The 22,025-nt window shown below is 36.7% G+C and overlaps 1 protein-coding gene across 1 annotated transcript; it reads left to right on the plus strand.

Annotated features, from left to right (window-relative positions):
- The first annotated feature begins 1,480 nt into the window (after positions 1 to 1,480).
- On the plus strand, positions 1,481 to 21,505 carry LOC139135396 (ubiquitin carboxyl-terminal hydrolase 15-like). Its single transcript, XM_070702770.1, has 20 exons — positions 1,481 to 1,628; positions 4,909 to 5,036; positions 6,571 to 6,828; positions 7,474 to 7,619; positions 8,075 to 8,211; positions 8,733 to 8,920; positions 9,547 to 9,680; positions 10,037 to 10,195; positions 10,871 to 11,101; positions 12,165 to 12,248; positions 12,420 to 12,514; positions 13,556 to 13,627; positions 14,663 to 14,791; positions 15,006 to 15,079; positions 15,492 to 15,752; positions 16,616 to 16,686; positions 17,800 to 17,915; positions 18,386 to 18,535; positions 18,987 to 19,179; positions 20,115 to 21,505. Exons 1-20 carry the CDS (start codon positions 1,540 to 1,542, stop codon positions 20,277 to 20,279), a joined length of 2,880 nt encoding a protein of 959 aa, XP_070558871.1. The 5' UTR covers positions 1,481 to 1,539; the 3' UTR covers positions 20,280 to 21,505.
- Positions 21,506 to 22,025: the final 520 nt, after the last annotated feature.

A 22,025-nucleotide genomic window follows, 5' to 3' on the forward strand; every position in this document is an offset into this window, starting at 1 on the left:
ATTGGTGCAATTGGATCTCAGAGTGTGTCAAACTTTTCACAAATCATTAAACAGTGCTCGTGCGTACCTTTATTACAGTACATGACATGTACTATATTATGCATATTTGAATGCCCTGTAATTTCAGTGCAAAAGGAAAAAAATAACAAGATTTCATGGTGGTCGCACAATCACAAAATAACGGAAACGCTGACGACTGTGCTTATCTTTATTATAATAATTTCCATTTCCCCCTCAGGCCCTAAGTCAGTTTGACTTGGAGCTTGTTTAATGTGATAACATGGTTGACGATCAGTACATTGAGAAATCGTTTTTGCGTGACTTGTTTGCAACTACTTGCTCATTTTGGCATTTATTTGAAAAGCAATTAAATTAATGGCATATTGTTGCTTCCAGCATAATGAATTAAATTTTGTTTCGTTTTCACTTTTTATGTGTAACAGTTGTTGAGTGTCCCTTTGCCGACGGTGAGTGTAATTATGACAGAATCGGAGGCATCATTTAACATGTTTAGTAGGCTAGAGTTTACCAAACCATCGACTTTATTATTAACTTAGAATGACTTATTGCGTGGTAACGTTCATTTATGTTTCATATTCCTTCTTTCGTTGGTATATTTTAGAATTAAAACACGGTCATCACGCGGAAGTTTATTTCATATCTCCTTTTTTGAATTTAAATCGGGAAAAAGCCTCATTTAGTCTATGGTACGTTTTATTAGAAGATGACAACATGTTTAAGGTATATTTTAAAAGGAAAAAACACATTCAGACACAAAAATCAATAAATAGATAATGACGCCGATAGCAGTAGTAGCCTAGTCCTATGTCAACACATTTGTTTTTGTTTTGTTTTGTTTTGTTTTCTTTTTCAGTGAGGTCGAGTCGTTGTTGCATTATCCATATGAGAGCTGCAGGAGGAGGGTACGTGTGTGAACGAAACACGACTATGCGAGGCCAAAAACCACGACCGCTCATCGTTGGGTTGGGTGGTTGAACTTCCTCAAAATGACAGTATGAGATAGGCCTACACGCTAGTCAACGACAGAAACGGAAGGAATGTGTATGTATAAGAACAGAATTTCCATAATTATTATTTTTCGCATAACTTTCTCAAAATACACAGTTACAGGTTCTAAGGAGGTAGTATCCCAGGTTCTCTGTTTTTCCCGGTTGCAAGTCTCTGTCAGAGTGACCGGACGCTCAGGTCAAGACTTGACCTCGGCTCCGAGTCCCTGCATAGACCCACAGTTGCACGTGACGTCTGTGCGTTTAGCGGACCATTTCTGTCAGTCATTTAATAATATATTGACGCAGCATGCCAGCCATCAGTTCAACAACATACTTACACGATCTCTTCTTGCCTTTTACGTCCTCTCACGAACAAGTCTATTTTTAGTTATGACATGAGTCAACCAATCAGCATGTTGGAGGTTTCCGATCAGCATGCAAGATGCATGAAATGCAATGAACAATCCAGAAATGTTGACGTCATATTACCCAGAATTCTCTCGCTTAGTTTAACATCGAACTTTCCAAGATGGCGGAAGGCGGCCCTCCTGAGCTGGAGACTCAAAAACAAGAAATTTGCGAACTTCTGAAAACACCACTGAAGAAAGGTAGCACATGGTAAGAATCTTGAAGGATCTCTTCACCATCACGGAACATTTGGAGCCTGGTCGACGGTATTTTGTGTGACACAAGGCACATACCTTACCGGCTATCTTGCGCATGTCATTCATGTTTTTGTCGCGAGACCGTCGGGTTAACCGGCAAGTACGGTCGCCCGTCATAGTTGTTATGTCCGTCGAGAAATCGTCGGTTTTTCATTATAATTTATTACGTTTCCATGTCAATGACCGAGAGATTCGATTAATCAGCCTATCGCAGTGTTCACTCTTTTGATCGCTACCCATCCCGCCTCGTTGACTGTGTCATCATAACCTGCCCAATGTCAACTCTGCGAACGCAAGCAGGCTTCCCCAGTGCAGCGTAGCGTCAAGAAATCGAATCATGCTTTTCCGGGTGGAAATGAGTTACGTCAATGTGAATGCACACACATAGACAGGAAATAATACATACGATTCCACATGAGGCAGTTGCTTTTTTAAGGTCTATATTCTGATATTTTTAGGAAAGGCGACATTATGACAAAAGAGGCAGTAATTGCCTATTACTATCAATGGTATGATGTATGGTAGTTACGTATAATTATATGACACCTGAGCATTGTAGTCTGTCGTTTTCAATTTCATATACCGCTATTGCTGTGAAAATGAGAGTAAAGGCCTCTTTTACGCCATGGTTTTTCGAAGATGAACAAGCAAATGAGAAACAATCTGTTCACATTGATGACAGATTTTACAAATCAGGGAAACATACCATTTTCCGTGTCATGACGCCTATAACATAGTTAAACACGACTTTCACACACTTGTCCTGCTGAGACGTACTTACTAGTAATGACGGAAATTTTACTTACTTCACCTGATAATGTGTATTACAATAGTGTGTCCCACATTTGGCTTTGGAAACCTTTGTTCATGCTGGTTTGTATGACTTAATGAGGGGGAATGCTGCAAAAAGTTGAGTTGGTCACGCAATGTAAACAATGCGAGGTTGAAGAAGAGTCAATTCATGCCAGTTGCTGTGAGATTTATCAATTACACACAGGACAGTGACGCCAAATACTTGATGTACTTACTTAATTAAGCTTTAACTTTGGATATATCGCACCATTGTTGTTTTGTTTTTAAAATATAGTCTTTTTGTTCCAATCCCAAACTTTGAAATGCCCTAGTGTAGTGTTCATTGTTAACACACCTGTGTGTGATTTCAAATATTATTCTTCATGACTGAATTTTAATCCGGACTAGAATTCACCTGTCAGCAATCACATTGCGTATTGCACACACTGTGTGGTGTGTTTCAAGGCTAACACTTTTTGTTGCAACATACCTTTGGGACAAGAAAAAGAATGTACTTGTTCTATTAATGGCCAAGCTACTGGTAATGAAAATATTATCAAACATTAAACGTCACTTTAAAGAGACTATGTATCATCATTGTGCTGCAACAATTGATACTGTATTTATCAAGTTGAATTTTGTCTAGCATTTCTTTTTTTTTTAAAAACTCCAAAAATGTAAAAGATCTGAATTCAAAAATTAACTACCAAATTCAGACTATTGCTCAGCACTGAACAGATGACCTGTGAAAGGAAATAGAAGTTGTGTAACATCGTTTGATCAGTTGGTTCCCAAATGTTTAGCACACTTGTGATGGAACACAGCACAAATGAGATGAAAATGATAACAATACAGGGCAGTAGAGACAGTGTCATAATTTGTCGTTCACATCAGAGGAAATGCTCTCATATCTGATTTCAATGACATTTTTAAGCAAAGAACGGATGCATCATCTATTATAATTCGGGAGCATCTTCCAAAAAGCAGGTTGCAAATTGTGAATTGAACTTCAATTTAATGTAATTTATATTTTATTTAATAATACCTCACACACTTCCTACATAATGCAAAGCCTGTTGTCTGTAGATACATGTACACTTAGTATTTATGATGTTGATGAGTGCTTTGCAGTGTGTTGTACATAACGATTTTGATCAGAAGTTGACAGTGTGAATGATTACCAGATCATATATATATATATATATATATATATATATATATATATATATATATATATATATATATATATATATATATATATATATATATATATATATATATATATATATATATATATATATATATATATATATATATTTATTTTGATAACTTGATGGTCAAATTTTCTATTTGGTCAAGTTTTCCATATCTATTGATGGCCAAGTTTTCTATATCGTCCCACTCCAATCTCCACTAGGGATCAACTGCTAACGTCCTATTGATAATATATATAAATATATATATATATATATATATATATATATATATATATATATATATATATATATATATATATATATATATATATATATATATATATATCAAAGTACACAGATATCTTCGCAGGAAATTACAGTGATTGATGCTAAAAGTAGAGCGTTACAAATAATAACAATTTAAGTACAAAGTATTAAGTAATAATATCTGTTACTTACGCAGGATGCATGAAACTTGAGTAACAGATTAGTACATATACTTAGTACTTGAAGTAATTTGTGTTATATATATATATATATATATATATATATATAATAATATATATATATATATATATATATATATATATATAATGTACATTTATGCATTTAAACTGTATATGTATGTTTGTATAGAGAGACAGACACAGACAGACAAATAGAGGGGAGAGATGACTACAGGTGGCTGACTGTACGTAACACACTCTATTGATACATGGTGACTGATATCACTCTCTCCAGTGCAACACTTCATGTGATCTTCTGTGTTGGCATAATGTGTCTGTAGACACTTTGATGCAATGGAACATGAATATAAAAATGGGATGTGTTACTGTAGCTCTGCATGTCACGCAAGACAGTTATAACAACCAGAGGAATACTAAATGGATTCATGGAATGGCAGAGTGAAATTGTAAGAGGGGCCAGGGAGTTGTACATCCCTAGAGAAGCTGTGTTGTCAAACATCATGCCCATCGTAGAACTACTTTCTCTGCAAATCAAGCAGATGATCAGACTTGTAATGGGACAGTTTCACTGTTTTAACCATCAGGACATCAGCTGAGTGATTAACATTCATTTGCCACTCATCCTGACAGTGTTAATGTATCTATCCAGACGTGTTCCGAATGCAACTGTAAACACCACAGTCTTTTCGGTTCACATATGTTTTTTGTCCCCAATTTCACATCAGAGATCGGTGCTTTTGTCTCCAATAAGTTAAAAGGCCAAATTTTGCTTTTCCAGGTATCTTGTGGATAGCCGTTGGTTTAAACAGTGGAAAAAATATGTGGGATACGATAGTTGGGACATGTATGGAATGGGAGAGCAGTCGTCATACCCTGGTCCCATTGATAATTCTGGTCTGTTCAAAGGTAAGTCTCCCAAGGTGTAATGCCTTATGTAGTGGCTGTGTATGTTTGTCCGACAGCAAAGGTTTCTTTCCTTGTTCTTTGTCCAGTCCATCCGTAATTACTTTAAACCATTATAAAATACAATGCTTCTTGTTCATTATACTATTGAACGAAGATACAAGCTGCTTCTCTTTTTTGCAATCCAAAAGGCCAGAGTTCAACCAATCAGTAGAACCTGTATGCCTGTAATGTCCAGTGTCAGTGTTAACAGTTGAATTTAAAATTTGAACTGGAATTTCATTGTCAATAAAAATTTGCGTATTGTAGTACACAGTACATTCTGTTTGTAATTTTAATACTTTGTGTATTTTGTCACACTTCTCCATGCAAAGGAAGAAGAAAAATGGATTTTCTTTTTTTTGCGTATTTATTTACTTCAACAATAATAAAATGAAATCAAAAGGTGAAGCTTCTACTAGTTCTAGTATTGTCTCTTTAAGGTGGTGCATGCCTCGAAATTGAAAGACTTGAACTTTTGTTCACACTTTTCCTCAATGAAAACTTTTGACCATTCCCTCATAAAATCTAGAATAAAAGTCAGGTGACAATGCAGAGTTTTGTACTAGAGAAACAAATCACTTCAAATGTCTACAAATATTTAAAATTCAAAACTATGATGGTGAAAATATTTCTTACTCCAAGCTATAGAATGAACCCCAACAAATTGTAGATCAGAAAAAAATTGCAATAATTAGAAAGTCTGAATATCTGTGCCCAAGGTGCATTATACCTTTATAATAAGTATAGAATAATCTACTAGTCATACCTATATTATGAGTACTGTCAGGCAGATAAAACCTATCAATAAAATGATATGTTTTTCTTTAAATGAAAACGGAGAGTTTGCTTGTTTTATGAGTTGGCTTATTAAAGTCTTCTTGTATCAGAGCAATAGCCAGGTCAAAAATTTATCCGAAAGATACTTTCGTTTGTTGAGTTACCTACCTACGCATATTACTGTGTACAGTCTTACTGAAACACTCAGTGCCACCATCCAGTGTTGCCAGGGGATCAGCAAGCTTGATTGAATATGCAAAATGGGTTTCAGGAAAGTGCCGAGCTAGACTCCATCACTCACAGTGCTGGTTAAACCTACCAGCAGTCTTTTTATGAAAGACAGATATGGTTTTATGTGTAATACTTTAAGTTCAAGTGACTAATAGAGCATTTGCACTGAATATTTTTCACCAGACAATATTTTCTTGGCCCCCAAACAAGGTCGGAAAACCTGGAATCAGAATATGTAACTAATGGAAAGAGACACACATGTTTGAAGATATTTTGTACTCAACATTTTAAAAATAAAACAAAATTCATTCAGATAGTGGTGTATATAGTATAGCGCATCCCTTTGTGATAAGATCAAGGAAAATAAAATCCCGCATAATCCAATTTTCTGGGAAAAAACTTCATTTGATGAGCTAAAGAATATGCGTCCAAAGTTTCTTTGATCTCTGTATTTCTCATCACCACCTTTATTTTTCATTTCCATCAGAGGGTACAAAGAATGTGTTGAAAGAACACCTTATAGACGAGCTAGATTACATATTAGTGCCAACGGAAGCATGGACTAAATTGGCTTCTTGGTACGGCATCTTGGAGGGACAGGAAGGAATAGCGAGGAAAGTAATTGAAAACGGAATGTTTGTGAAACACTGCAAAGTGGAGGTGTATTTGATGGAATTCAAACTCTGTGAACACGGTCAGCTTGACAAGCCAGTCAGTAAACAGTTCAGTAAAGCTGACACCATTGGTAAGCCTTATTCAAATGATTTCAAATGATTTCTTTTAATGATCTGGAAGAGAAGAATTCAATTCTTCATTGATATTTGTGTATTTTAAAGCACCATTTTGATATTGTCGCAAGACAAATTTTGTTTGGAATGGGCCACAAATATTGTAAATTCAGTGTCCCATAATTTAGGTAGGTCCAACTGTTCCATCGGCATTGCAAATGTTTTGGATTGTATTCACACCTTTTAGTTCTCATACATGTACAGTTGAATTGCTTCTATATCAGTACTGTACTTGCAGATAATGAAAAACAGACTATGTTAGCAATAGACATTTTTTGCATTCATTGCAAGATCATAAGAGACATAAAAATATATCAGTCCATTGGTAGCCATGTTTAAAGAAGAGAAACTTGTATGAGACAATGGACATTACTGACTTTTGACTAGGTACTCCTAAACGGAGTACATGTATTGTAGATGATGCTCCATTTTACATGATAGAATGGCCTTGTTGTCGTGAATGTGGTGCCAGTCCTACATCCCCAGTAACCTGGCAGAGTCCGAGACAGCACTGGTAACAGTCTATGTGTCAACCATGTAGAGTTTTTCCTTGGATTTGTTTTATCCAGCAGTTTTCTTTGTCTTATCTTTGTTCTCTGCAGATACCATCGAAAAAGAAATGCGAAAACTCTTCAATATAAGCGAGGAGAAAGAGACCCGTTTGTGGAATAAGTACATGAGTAACACATATGAACATCTTGGAAAGAAAGACAACACTGTACAAGACGCTAATCTTTACCAGGGTCAGGTGAGATATACCAACATTTTTGTTTTAGAAAAATGACAAACGTGTTGTAGTTAAACTGTTATGTGGTGGAGACGGAAATGGATGACGTGTAATGCACAAACTAGAGGACAGCAGTTTCATTGAGAGACAGTGAAGCCAATTTTGAGGTGTGCTGTTTATGAATCAGATATGCATGCATCAAGTTCCATATGATTTTTTTACATGATTCAAGAACTACATGTAAAGGAACTTTATACAAAAGAAACTCCCTGATACTCTTACCGTACTAATTGAGTGTGTGCATATCATGTTCAGTAAATAAACTGCTCAATATCTGAATGCATAGATTTTTTGGAAAATGAGCAATACAGTTTCTGTTTACATGAGTGTGGACGTCATTTACTCGTCACATGAGTGTGGCACTACAATAAGTAGCACTGCCTATAGAGGATTATAACTTTCGTTCTTGTCCACAGGTGCTAGTTATAGAACAGAAAAATGAGGATGGCACATGGCCGAGACAGACGAAATCCACCAGTAGTTACAGCTCAACAAACACGTCAAGCAGTATGGAAATCAACAACTATTCATCTCCATCCACGACAACTAGAAGGTCTGTACATACAACAAGGAATTTACACATGACACTGAATATCTGATAAAATAAGAAATCAATCAGAGCCTTGTTGATTACTGCTCAATGAGAACACAGCTTGCTATATGTGAGGTGGTAGATGTAAACATTGAACCAGTGATCTGTTTTCCTGACTCTGTTTGAAACCTGACATTGTAGCAAGGCCAAGGTAACAGAACAGGCTATCTATTGCTTGTAATTCATTGTGTATGAGCTTTTGTATGATATGAATCATGAATATGTACTTTAAGAGTTATGTTTGCTTCTTTTCATTATTTGTTTTCATTTATCTTGTGAAATAGAAGTAGAATTTATTATACACAAATTGACTTTGCACCATGTGGACTGGAAAGTGTATACATTGCCAATTTTATTCCATGTGCCTTGTGAGATACTTTTGCCCAATGAAGGTGTTGACATGCACATGATGATATCAAACAAAGTACATTCATGTTACAAATCATTATTGACAACAGAAGTCACAAATCATCTCATTACAGTGCGAGTAATTCTTACGGATATTCATCCGGAAGTTACGGTTCTAACTACTATGGCTACGGCTCCTCATCGAATCACCGCAGTTCACAGCCAGGTCTCTGTGGGCTCAGTAACCTGGGGAATACCTGCTTCATGAATTCAGGACTACAGTGTATGAGCAATGTTCAACCTCTTACAAGCTACTTCCTCGGTGAGTTTGGTCTAGAGATGTATTCAAACTTGGCACAGACTGCCTTTCTCTCTTGTTTTAGTTTGCATGTTTTTGTAATCTATCATAAAAGCAGAATCTTGCCTTCTCACAACTTTCTCTATGAACTATTGTGCCATTACAAAACTGTGGCAATGTTGTTGCCTAGTTACAATGGAATTTTCATATATACCCTTATTTCTTGGCAGATACTGGTGCACTCAACTTCCGTCTTCTATGAGAACCTCTGAGATATGTAATAAGATATTAACTTTATGAGATCAAAATATGCATTTCATCAAATGCATTTAAAACGTAAACCATTTTCTGAAACCAGGGATATTGTCTTGTTTTGTATTTTTTTGAAAAAATAATCTATAATAAGAAATAGCTGTACATAAATCCTGTCAAATTTGATACAAAAAAGCAAGATGCAACAAAACAGTCAAACTCTGTAAAGAATTATTGTTGTTTAACCCTTTCACCCCCAGTTCCCTGTATACAGGTCCAACTTTACCATAGAAAACAATGGATTTGGGACAAACCATGGTGGTGAAAGGGTTAATATTTCTGTGCCTTTGGAAGTGAAGGGCCACCATTGTTGATCCCTCTCTTTTATTCCTTGACAGAAAACATGTACCAAGATGAGCTGAACTATGACAACCCGCTGGGTATGAGAGGAGAGATTGCCAAGGCGTATGCTGAGCTTATCAAGATCATGTGGTCTGGTAACTACAGCTACACCATGCCGCGTCAGTTTAAAGTGAGTTGCTTCTTCTTCCAGCTAAACTTTGTGGCAAGACAGATTTTTTGTTATGATTTGCGAGTCTCAAAAATGTACAATGCTTCCAATGCAAGGAATATATCCACATTTCTTAAAAATTGGTCCGGTCAGAGATATTTAAATATTCATCCTTTACCCCGATCCTTCAAGTGCCTTTTCTCACCTCACGGTGTAGAAGTAATGGCCCTAATGTTGCTTTGTAAATGTACTAACAGGTGTCTGAATATCATCATAAATCCGTAGTTTATCTTGATAGTTTATAAACATAAAAATCTTCCAGATTAAATTTAGGGTGAAATCACAAAATATTCACCCAATCATTTGTTCGGTCCTAGATGCAAGTGGGTCGTTTTGCACCTCAGTTTTCTGGCTATCAACAACAAGACTCCCAGGAGTTGCTGGCTTTCCTGATCGATGGCCTCCATGAAGACTTGAACAGGATACGAAAGAAACCATACATCGAGTTGAAAGACGCTGATGGCAGACCTGATGAGGTAGGAAGGTCTTCTGCGTCATATAAACAGCAATTTATAGCCTTCATAGCATCTCTTAGTCTTACTTTAATATGTGCATTATTCCATGTCGTATGTGCAAAGAGGCAAGCTGCCACCAGCTTGTCTAATTCCAAACTCTGCAAATCATCCTGATAGACCTACTGAGGACAGGGTACCTACGTTCCCGTAAAGTCAGTGAATTTGGAAGCCTCCTGCAAAGTCCTCGAAAAGTCATTGGAAATGAAATTAAGTCCTATGAAGTTATGGAAAATTGATAATCCACCCCCAGTTTTCAAAACTGACACGACGATCAATGATGATATTGTAAAAAATTATATGTTAACTGATGATAAAAAAGAATGTATATTGTGAAAATTATACCTGATTCAGGAAAATGGTATTTAGGACGTAAAAATGATTCTGAAAATTGCTGAAAAAGTCCTTGGAAGTCCTTCAAAACTTTAAGTGATTTGTAAGGCATAATGACACACTCTGGCTGCTACAGTGTACTTACTATAGAGGGTAAAATGAAATAAGGTATAGAAGTACAAACAAAATTCAAGAGTGAACACATACAGTAACATACCTATTTTATTGGTCATTTATTTGTGCAGTCTCATTTGTAGCAGAATGCATCTGACCGTCATTTTAATCTCTAAATCATTTATCTTACAGCTTGTAGCTGCAGAATCCTGGGAAAACCACCGGAAGCGCAACAATTCCATCATTGTGGATCTGTTTCATGGCTTGTTCAAATCCACCGTAGTGTGTCCCGTTGAAAGTTGTAGGAAGACGTCAGTGACCTTTGACCCTTTCTGTTTTCTAAGTTTACCTCTACCGATCAAAAAGGAAAGAAGCATTGAAGTATTTGTTATATATGAAGATCCATTCAGAAAACCAGTACAGGTGATGAGCTGTTATTACTCAGTTGTTGCTCCAGAACTGTGGAAATTTTACAACTGCACCTGTCTGTCAGTACCTCAAAATTGTCATCAGCCTACACCGTAATTGTGATCTTACCTGCCCTTCCCATCCCAATAGTGTAATTTGATCATGGTACATCTGTAGTGAAATGGCATTTTCTAATCTTTGAGATGAGCCCTCCATTCAAAGAGAAAAGATTCCTGAATGAGAAAGCTTTGAATTTCTCTGAAAAAGTATCATTTCAAACCTTTTACCACAATGGTTTGTCCCAAACATATTGTTATCAATGAGGATTGCAGACCTATCAACAGGGAATTAGGGGTGAGCAGGTCAGCCCTTTTACCACCGGCCTTTGGTGTGGTCCACTTGTCTTCAATAGGGGAAGTGGACCCATTACACTGGGAACTGGTGATGAAAAGGTTCAAGAAGAAATACTTGGTAAAGTGCGGCCAAACTCCCCAATGGGAAACGCTTGCACCAAATTTATCAATATTTGGCAATTCATTGGCAATAAATTTTCACAGAATCCATGCAAACATAGTAGAGGTGGACGCTTTCATACTATACATTACACTAATTGTAATTCTGTTCGTCACCGCTTTTGTTGTGACAAGTGATGTGCTGTGAAGTTCTCACTACATTAACACTTCCATGAAAGCAGGAAGCAATGTAGTTGTGAATGAATCAAGCTTCTTCTAACTGTGACTGGCTGGTCGTGCTAAAAACTGACATAGAAGCATCCCATATGAACAGTTTCTTAAGTTTAATGGAGAACGCTGTCTTTTGAAAGAGCTCTAAAGAATACAAATATTGTATGAAAATAATTAATGAAACAAACAAATGTTTATTGTGCGTCATTGTTTCAGTTTAATCTTTCCAATTGTTGAATTGTCAGTTATTGACCAAAGCAAGATAGATTGAAAGTTGCCGTATGAATATCATGGTAGAGCAATACATGTATGTATGCAGCACTCATCTTCACCATCATTGCAACTTTGATGACGATCTCTCAGCAAATTACTGTTTCCTTCATGACTCCATTCAGATGAAAGTCATAGTGCCAAAGATGGGATGTGTGCAAGACTTGTGCAATGCAGTTTCAAAACTGACTGAAATACCCCCTGATAAGGTGAGTAAACACTTGTTGCAATTATTTGTGGAGTACATGCATTCTCAAATTTCAGTGAGACATCACAGAAGACAGACATGCTTTTAAAGTGATTGCTTTGGTTTGGCACATTTACATCATAAAAAAAACATCGCTTCTAATAATCTATGGCTTCCTCCTTGTTAATTTCAGATGGTCGTAACTGACGTCTACACTCATCGGTTTCACAAGGTATTTGGATACGATGAAGCACTCAGCCATATTCTTGATAGAGACGATATATTTGTGTAAGTATCGATAGGGGTGGAATTGAACACGAATACTTGATTACAGGTAAAATGACACCATCAATCTGAGAAGAGAATGGGATGTTGAATTTTCTCCTGTGAGCCATTACTTGTATCAAATCTAATTGAAGTCAGGCCTTCCTTTCAAGATAAGGGAAATTAGGAACTGCCGCAACATTTCTGAATGTCCCTTGACAAGGATGTTGTGTTATACCCTGTAAAGATGAAAAATACTAGTTGAATGACCAGGAAGCATTACTGACTCACAGCCATCTACAGTGAAAAAACTTTTAACACGTAATGCTATATAATTTAGTAGATAGACTATAATTTGATTATTATGCAAGACAGTTCGTTAATCAAAGCCACAGCAATTCATTTTCATGATGTATGATCACCGTAATGAATACAGACATTGTTTTGCTGTGCTAATGAAAGACTGGCTGAGCTTCTGCGATAGACATACAGACTCCATCATAATCGGTCATAGCACAGCGATGACTTGCAAAAGTGAAGACATAGTGCTGAAATCTATATCTAGATGCCATCGTCTGGCTTAGATACAGAAGAAGTCCCTCAATGGATTCCCATGTAATGTGGTTTGGTAATTGGCTCTGTGCAGTGATTTATTGTCCAAAACTATGGATGGATATCATGTCACTCTCAAGAGCAGATCACTGAATTTGTAGATCGTTCAAATTTGCCGCAACTCAAAGTTCTGTACATATTTGTATTAAAATCAACTCATTTTTGTCACTCACTGAGTTTAACTTCATGTAATATCCGTTTCAGTTTCTTTTGTATGCACTTTCTGATTAAATCAGTGTGTCAGCAGTAGTTTAGTATTGTTCTCTGGTGCAGGTGAATGGATGACAAACGGGATAAATTCAATCTGTCATTCAGATAATGCAGTTTGGAGACAGCCGCCAGTCTAAAAATATCGTTGGAGTAAAGCATGCTGATAATTCCAAGCCTGGAACTACTTTCATAATGCTGTTTGTGAATGATCTTTACTAAAAAAATTCTTTTGATTGATTTCAGATATGAAGTACCAACAAACAAAGGAGATGATCCAGAAACAGCAGTTATACCAGTGTACATGAGAGAAAAGAAGTAAGCAGATATTTCATTCGAACTTTCTCCAATGAATGATACTTTTTGTATTTATTATGGTAATCAAACAGAAAGCAAATTACATAATAACTGGGATATGAGTATTATTGTTTCAACAAAGCTTAAATCATGAACATTCCTGTTTGGCATATAATACCATTCTATAGAAATTATGCCACGACACAAGCAGCATTCACAGAGTGACAAATGGTAAATTTTTGAATGACTGAAAATGTTTTGATATTTCAATGTTATCCTTGTGAATTGAAATTTCAATAAATATTGTCCATATTCATTGTAATTTTCCAATCAAGTTGTGTTCTGTTCAGCTTCATTTGAAAAGATCACAGAGTGGTGATCTTATGGTGTTTCATTTCTTGAATCACCTAAATCTCTGATTTTTACCAATATTAGAAGTCAAACTGTAGGGGGTACAGAAATAGCAATTTGTTAAAACTTAAAAAATCATGAAAGGAGGAGCCTGTTAACTGTCCAACAGAGTTATTCAGTGCTACTGGTATTCAGAATATGAGTAATCACTGTTTTGTTGAACAAGAGCACCAAAACTAGAATTTTTTTGTCATTTTGTTATCTTCAAATTAAAACAAATGACTGAGTTTTGTGTTTCCAGAAAATTTGACCGTTTTTACCAGATGTGAAATTACCCTTCAATTGATTGCAAATATTGTCATTTCTCACTGAAAATTTCCCCAAATCATAGATCCAGCCAGCATCAGCTTGACATTCCTGTTGTATATTTTACCTTTGCAATATGCATAAGGTGACTCCTATTCAAAACATACAAACGTTATGAACTCCAACCTGACCAGCGGGGATAAAAGCACTTATGATGAGAAGAAACATCTTTCTTCTATATCTCCTGCTGGTCAGTTTGGTTTATTTTATCGTCTTCACTTGTTGCTGTTTTATCCCTCTTTTGAGGTAGTTTGTATGCTAATGTTATTTTGCCTCAAATGCACTGTTCAATCTACAAATATCAGATTTCTTTATTCTGTTTCTCTTTCAAATGAACAGGGTCCGTCAGTCCAATTACAATTACAACACTGTCAGTTCAACCCTCTTTGGTCAGCCATTACTTATACCCGTCTCAAGGAAAAACCCCACCTATCAGGATCTTTATGAAACCCTTCTCCATAGAATGTCGTAAGTACATAACAAGTCACATTGGATATGTTTCTGTCTTTGTCTGTGTGTACATATGTACATGTGCAGATAATTGCAGTATTTGAATATGTGTGATCTGTCCGTCGGTACGTAAAAAATCTTGGATCTTGCTGTTCAGTGTTGCGTGATTTAAATGAAAAGTTTTTTGATATTTTTCAAATATAACACCCCCCACTCTCACTCTCTCTCTCAGACGGTATGTGAAGAAAGACTGTGATGACTGGATAGACGAGGATGAAGAGAATGACAACAACACTGAAAATGGAGGTGAGAAATTTCTTGATAGTTGGCAGTGCCTGCAAAGCTGAGATCTAACAGTCATTTTGGATTTTGTTCATCATGCACCCACCACTCATCATTAACCCTTTGAGCGCCAAAGTCATTTTCTGTCACCCTTATAAAATGTACCCTAGTCAAATTTTTTCAAATTGTTGCCAAAATTTTGATGAAAAACTGTAGCCAGTGAAAATTGATGTCTGTTTGATCCAAAATTATAAAAAAATTGCTGAAAATTCATAAAAATTTTTGAAATGTTGCACTAAAATTTTGTTGGGAAAAATTACAGCAGTCAAAGGGTTAATCCAGTCACAATACAGACAAGTACTCACTATGTATTCATGAAAATATGGCCAGTCTCACTGTTATATAAGTTTTCATGTGTGGTTTTCTACTTACACAGAAATTGAAATGCATGACGACTCTGACAAGGAAAGTGAAGACCCTGAGATTTCCAGGGGAGAGCCCAGCACACAGAACAACAAAGAGAATGCTGTAGATGACGGCGGTATAGACGATGATGAATTTTCTAACAATGACACTAAGGACGATAAGAGGAAAGTTGAGAAACGGAAAAGGCTTTTTACATTTACTATGGTTAACTCATATGGAAGCGCTGATATCGTCAAACTCAAAGAAGATAGTGGCCCGATAAAATTTACACGTAAGGATTAACGTTGTTTTAAAGGACAAAGTCTCTCTTTTTTTACCCTTTTTTCATGAATTTTTGTGATACGAAATGAAGTTTGTGCTCTTTGACTTTGTGAAACATGCTAAAATACTGGTCAACTGTGCACGACCTGTACTCTGCTTGCAGCAAGACAAGATTAAACATTCAGTGAGACATTTTACAGTCATATCTGTCATATCGCAAAAAGGTCAAGAAAGAGCAACTTTGTCCCTTTAATGGTTCAGTTATACTTACAAAGGTAAATTTATGATGCAGCTTTGTCATGCAGTTTTGGTATCTGACAAGGACAGCTTAATCCATATTAATGGTCCATATATGTGAAAGGGCTTTCATTGCAGTGGCAGATTTTTGGCACTCTTATGCTTTATCATCATATCAAGCACACTAGGATGCTTATGTCGATGTTGTTGGTGTGCAGATCTCTGTGTAAGTGTCTGTCAGACTGTCTGGTTAGCTACAAAAAATAGTTCTATTCCACAAGGAAAAGGACGCGATGCGTCCTACAGGCTCTGTACACCCAAGAGATCACATGACGGAAGTCCGAACATACCCAAGTGTACAAATGCTTACGGAAATACACATATTTCTGTACAAGTTTGTGCACGTTCAAATTCAAGGGTTAATCTATTGATAATGATATGCAACATCAAAAGCAGAATGTACATGGGTGCTACTCAACTAGTACCTGAGTTTAACTCTTACATTTGTTGTTCAGTTCATCGCCCTATTGACCTGATTTCAAATGTTCTCTCTTTTCTCATTGTCCAATTTTAAAGTTGCATTCCACATTAAGTAAATATTTATCTTTTTCCCAACTTTATCTCGTTTTAACACAGCCCGTTCATACGTAGCTCTAGACTGGAACACTAAAGCTAAAGAAACTGTTTATGATGAGAAAGCTGCTGAGGTAAGTGAGCAGCGTCCTTTCATCTTATGATTAAAGGTTGTGAATTTTATCTTATGAATGAATGAAATTTTCTTGCGAAAATGGTTGAATGATGCTGAAAATGTTCTAGTACAAACCTTGTTTGACAATGTGCACCATCATGTTAGTTTATGTTGGGGAACTCACATATTTTCTGTTGTTGAAAGTGTTGCCCACTGTGGTTTGGATCCACTGCTCAAGAATTGACAGTTTATCATTCATTCTCTACAGAACCTATCATCATGGTTTAAAGGTATGCTGTCACCTGTTCCAATTTTGCCACAGTTACCATGGAAAGAGAAAATCTAACCAATCACAGATTTTAAGCAGGTGGCTGCTTTTTAAAACAGCGCCCTCACATGGGCATTTTGAATACCAAGGAACACCCCTTTGACCATATATGGGCATATTTAGATTACAGGTGACTGTATACCTTTAAGGTAGTGTGTTCCTCAAAAGTGAAAGACTTAGGACCTTTGCTCAAACTTTCCTCAAATAAATTTTCAACAAAATTTTCTTTCAATGTCAAGAGTAAAAATCAGGGGTCACCTTGCAAATTTTGATACAAGAGAAAGCAATTACTGTAGATTTCCTGATGTTTGAAATTCAAAAAAGATGCCATCCCTGTGATACTCTATGGGAAGAAATACATTTTTTTAATTTTCACAAAATAAGCCGTGAAAAATTGTATTAATTCCATGGGTTACAAAATGAACCCCAACAAGTGCTATGGCAAAAAGATATAAAAGTTTGAGAGTCCGACTATCAGTCCCTTAGGCGCATTCTACCATAAAGAACTCTCTGTCTTAGTACCAAAATGGAAGCTCCTATGCATTGCTGATAGGAAACCCTTGATATTTGCAGTCTAGAATTGCTAGCCTCCGAATTAGAAACTAGATGACAGAATTTCAAGAGGGAAAAGGATTTTGTGTCCATGTATTTTGTATAAAATCAATTATACAGTCACATCCTTCCATTGGATGCTCACATTTCTAGCAAATCTGGAAGCTGTTGATAGTTTCTTCCTGCTGAAAATTTTCAAATGACAAAGCATTTATTCAATCTTCAAAATTTGCTGCCATGCTTCCATTACAGGAGTATGAAACGCACCCTAGTATGAACCAGAGACCTCAGCGGAAGACTGGAGTGAAACTCAGTGATTGCATTGAATTATTTCTTAAAAAAGAAAGACTAGGAGTTGATGATCCATGGTGAGTGATACTCTTACAGCAGACTCCATGGAATTGTTCTTTGTGTGTTTATATTTTCCCTGATTTTCTTCTATGGTAGAGGTACACAAACATTATACATGTAGATCATTGTATCGCATACCTACTTGAGTGACATGTGAAGTAATGTTTCTTCAATTGGAAAATCCTTTTCAGTTCATTTACAGCTCCATAGTCTTGCAGGAGTATGGTCTCATGGTATATGATTTTGACATTCAAATTATTCCGTAGGGTACAGAACATTTAATACTCTCTCTTCCCCCAAGTCAGCATACATTGCGGCCAAGCTTGATAGGCCTAACCATGTCATAACCATGTGAACCAAAAACACCAAAAGAACAGTTTGTCTGTGCAAATACATAAATGCTATGACAGATGAGGGTTCCACTGTAAGGCAGTATGTTATATCAGCACTCCCTCATAGACCTTTATATGGAATGTCTTATTTTCAGGTACTGTCCGAATTGCAAGAAGCACCAGCAAGCAACCAAAAAGTTTGACCTTTGGAAACTTCCCAAAGTTCTTGTAGTACACCTCAAGAGGTTTTCTTACAACAGATACTGGAGAGACAAGCTTGACACTCTGGTTTCTTTCCCACTCAAGTGAGTTCTTAAACAATTTTTTCCGGTGCATAGAAAACAGAGGTAACCAAAAGTTACAAAGGATGCGTATTTGGTTCTTGCATTTGTATTTCCTTTTCCAGAAGTCTTTGAATTTGTTATTGAAAACAAAATTATTATTGTTAAAGAGAATGAAAGATGGTAAATGCCCTATGCAGTGTGAATAAGTCATTGCCATGGAGTTTTGAGTTTCTCACAACACTCACAACAAATTTTGTGTATTAAAATGAATGCCAGTGCACATGTATTGTGCTTCAAGCATTACCGCTACATGTAGATGAAACAGTCAGTGCAGAGAGTGAGAAGTGTCTGTCTTGATTTACAAGACTGGCATTTTAAAGAATATACCAGTCCTAAATCAATCCAATAGATCAACTTTTACCCTTACCAAGAAAAGTGATGTAACATTTTGCATTTGTGGCTGTCCTAACAGGGAACTTGACATGAAGAAGTACTTGATCAATGGAAACGCTGGCCCATCTGTGTACGACCTGATCGCTGTGTCAAACCACTATGGTGGCATGGGAGGTGGACACTACACGGCGTATGCCAAGAATGCGACGGATGAACAATGGTACAGCTTTGATGACAGCAGTGTGTCTTGCGTTGGTGAAGATGAGGTCCAGGTAAGTTGTGTCCAAGCTCTTTGCAAGGAGAAGATTAGCCATTGGTGCAAAGGTACAAGCATCTACAAATACTAGTAATATGTATGAGAGGCATTTTATTCCAAATTTGATGTTGCCAGTTTGGTAATTTCTGTAATCTCATGAAGTCATTTTGTTGAATGATACAGTTGTTTTCTTAGTGACTTCAATGCCAAAATTTTAAATTAGTAACATATTTCATGCATAAATCAAATTTACTGACTTAAGGCAGTAATGCGAATGTTGTTTCTCATGAACGTTGTTTCTCATGGCTAGATTTTAAGTTTTTTGCCACACTGAATAGATAAAGTTGACGTAGGAAGCACCATCTTACAGACATACTGAGTGACTAAAATACTGAGAAATTAAATAGAGTGTTAGAGAAATTCTTTTCACTTTTTAGCTGAAGTGTGTGGTGAAGAAACACAGTACTCTTCTAAACAGTTTTGACTGTTGCGAACAAGTTTAATCCCTTTCAGTAACACGCTAGCTTTTCACCTGTCACTTACTTCTGATTCTCAGAACTTTAACATGGCAGACTTAGTAAAGCTACATAGCTGATCACTCACGTGGTAGTGCACTAGTGCTAGGTACATGTATGTTGGCAGCTTTTGGTTTAGGCACTACACTTGCCATCACTGTAAGTTAGTCAAGGGAGGGTCTATGGTCAGGTTCAGGGTTCATTGCTAGTGTGTGTCACCATTGTATATGTATACAACTCTTTTTCACGCCCCCAAAAAACTGGAATAATTTACCTAGTCATCTCCAGCTGTGTCATCTATGATGACATACCTTGTTACATTTCTCTTTGTTCAGTGTGTCCAGTGCTGCGTTGTAATGCAGCAGTGAAAATTTTGTTCAATGATTTAAAGGCTTAGTCGTCATTATTCTAAGCAAGCATTTTGTCTACCTTTCAGTCGAAGGCTGCGTACGTTCTATTTTACATACGCCGGGACGAGGAAGGTGAAAATGCTGAGAACAGAACGCTGTACAACAAGAACCATCACAACGAAGATTCAAATGACAAGACAGACGAGGAAGTCGCGATGAGCGAGGACGATTCCTCCATGGACACCAACTAGGCTGCTGTTATAGACGTGACCCTTTGCCACCCGCTGTGTTACCTCACCAGTTGACCCTCTCAACCAACGGTCAGGACTCTGCAGTGTGTACATACTGTAACAAACAACACGCTGAGCAACTGGCAGAGAGTGTGGTGACATTTAGCCTCGCCAAACCTCGCAATTATCCTACATTATGAAATTCAATTACACTCTTGTGTGTCCGGTAGTAGATGTAATATGATGACCGTGTCATCACCCCATGAGTGCATTTGTTATGTCTGACACCATGGCGACATGAAGCAGCACCATAGCAACATAAACACCATGGCAACATAATAAGTAACACCATGACTTTGAAATACTCTCTGACGCACAACAGCATTGGTTCCACCGTGTCCTTGTCCTCTGTACGTTGTGTTGCTGTGAATGTCAGCCTGCAATGTTCCATAATACTCAGAGAAAGACATTTTCCTGAAATTTTTTCCATGTGTAGTGGTGATCATAATTACAGACCGAACGATTTTAAAGAGACTCTCATTTCTGAGAAAGTGCACACGTCAGACAGTCACAAATACAATGAAGTGTTGCCTACACTCTGCTACGGCTGTCAACTGATATTCTCAATAATATGCACAGATTTTAATATGTCGGTCTGCAGATCTATTCGAATAACCAGCCATTTACGTTTTCCATTCATCCTCAGATTCCCCCTCCCTTCACCACTCTTTGGTTCGATCTGCTATTCTCATTAGCATAATTGGACTTCACACCGGTTTTGCTTGGCATGAGAATGATAGGAGGGTAATCTAGTCTGATGGCAGACAACCCCCATACCATGAAATATTGAATTATATGATGAAAGTATGTGTATTTCAACGTTCTATAATACTACCACTATTTCTTTTGTAATGTTATTACACACATTTTACATTAAAGAAAATCATAAAGAGTCTTTTTTTCCTCCTAATTTATTGGATGTGATGGGAAATGAGTGAGGGATATGAAATATTGCAGATACTAGGAAACCTTCAAACCCAAAGTGAACAATTTAATTGTGAACCTCTATAATGGTATTAATTTCTGTAGGTTTAAAAAAATGAATATATGGAGATAAAATAAGACAAGTGATACCTATTGAATGTTCTAATGTTAATTATTGTAGATTTTTTTAAAAATTACAGAGTATGTGAGTGTACAGTTTGGAAAGTTTTCTTTATCGAAAATAAAAGTGAAAGTGTCAATGATATCCTTGCATGTAGTGGTTTTTGATAAAATATTGACCATGGTTCGAAATCTCACACATTTCATGCTTGCGTTGTACTACATTATCACATTGGAGTCTTTCCATGTGGTTTGCCAAAAACTTGTGTTTCTGATACCCTGTTGAGAAATTTGGATTTATTTTTCAAAATTGCTTACAACACACACTGTTCAGCCACAATTGGCCACAGTAAGATGACAGAATAATGACTGGGCTGGGTTTGCTGTTACATTTGAATTCTGCATCATTTGAAATGTGGCGGCCATGGGTGAAATCTGGAATTCAAATCGACAACAATAATAATATGGTTAGTTATCCATAGAACACTGCAGTAGCCAGAGTATGACTTTTTATTTCTGAGCACAGGCAAATTCAAAAACTGCAAAAACAGACTTCCGCAGAAACAAGATGTGAACATGAGAACATTGTCCTGGATCTAGGCTTTAAAATACAGAAGAGCAATATAGATTTCTCCATACAAATACAGTTAACCGAGTGTCATG

Source organism: Ptychodera flava, chromosome 6 (assembly GCF_041260155.1).
Source record: "Ptychodera flava strain L36383 chromosome 6, AS_Pfla_20210202, whole genome shotgun sequence".
Classification (NCBI taxonomy): Eukaryota; Metazoa; Hemichordata; class Enteropneusta; family Ptychoderidae; genus Ptychodera; species Ptychodera flava.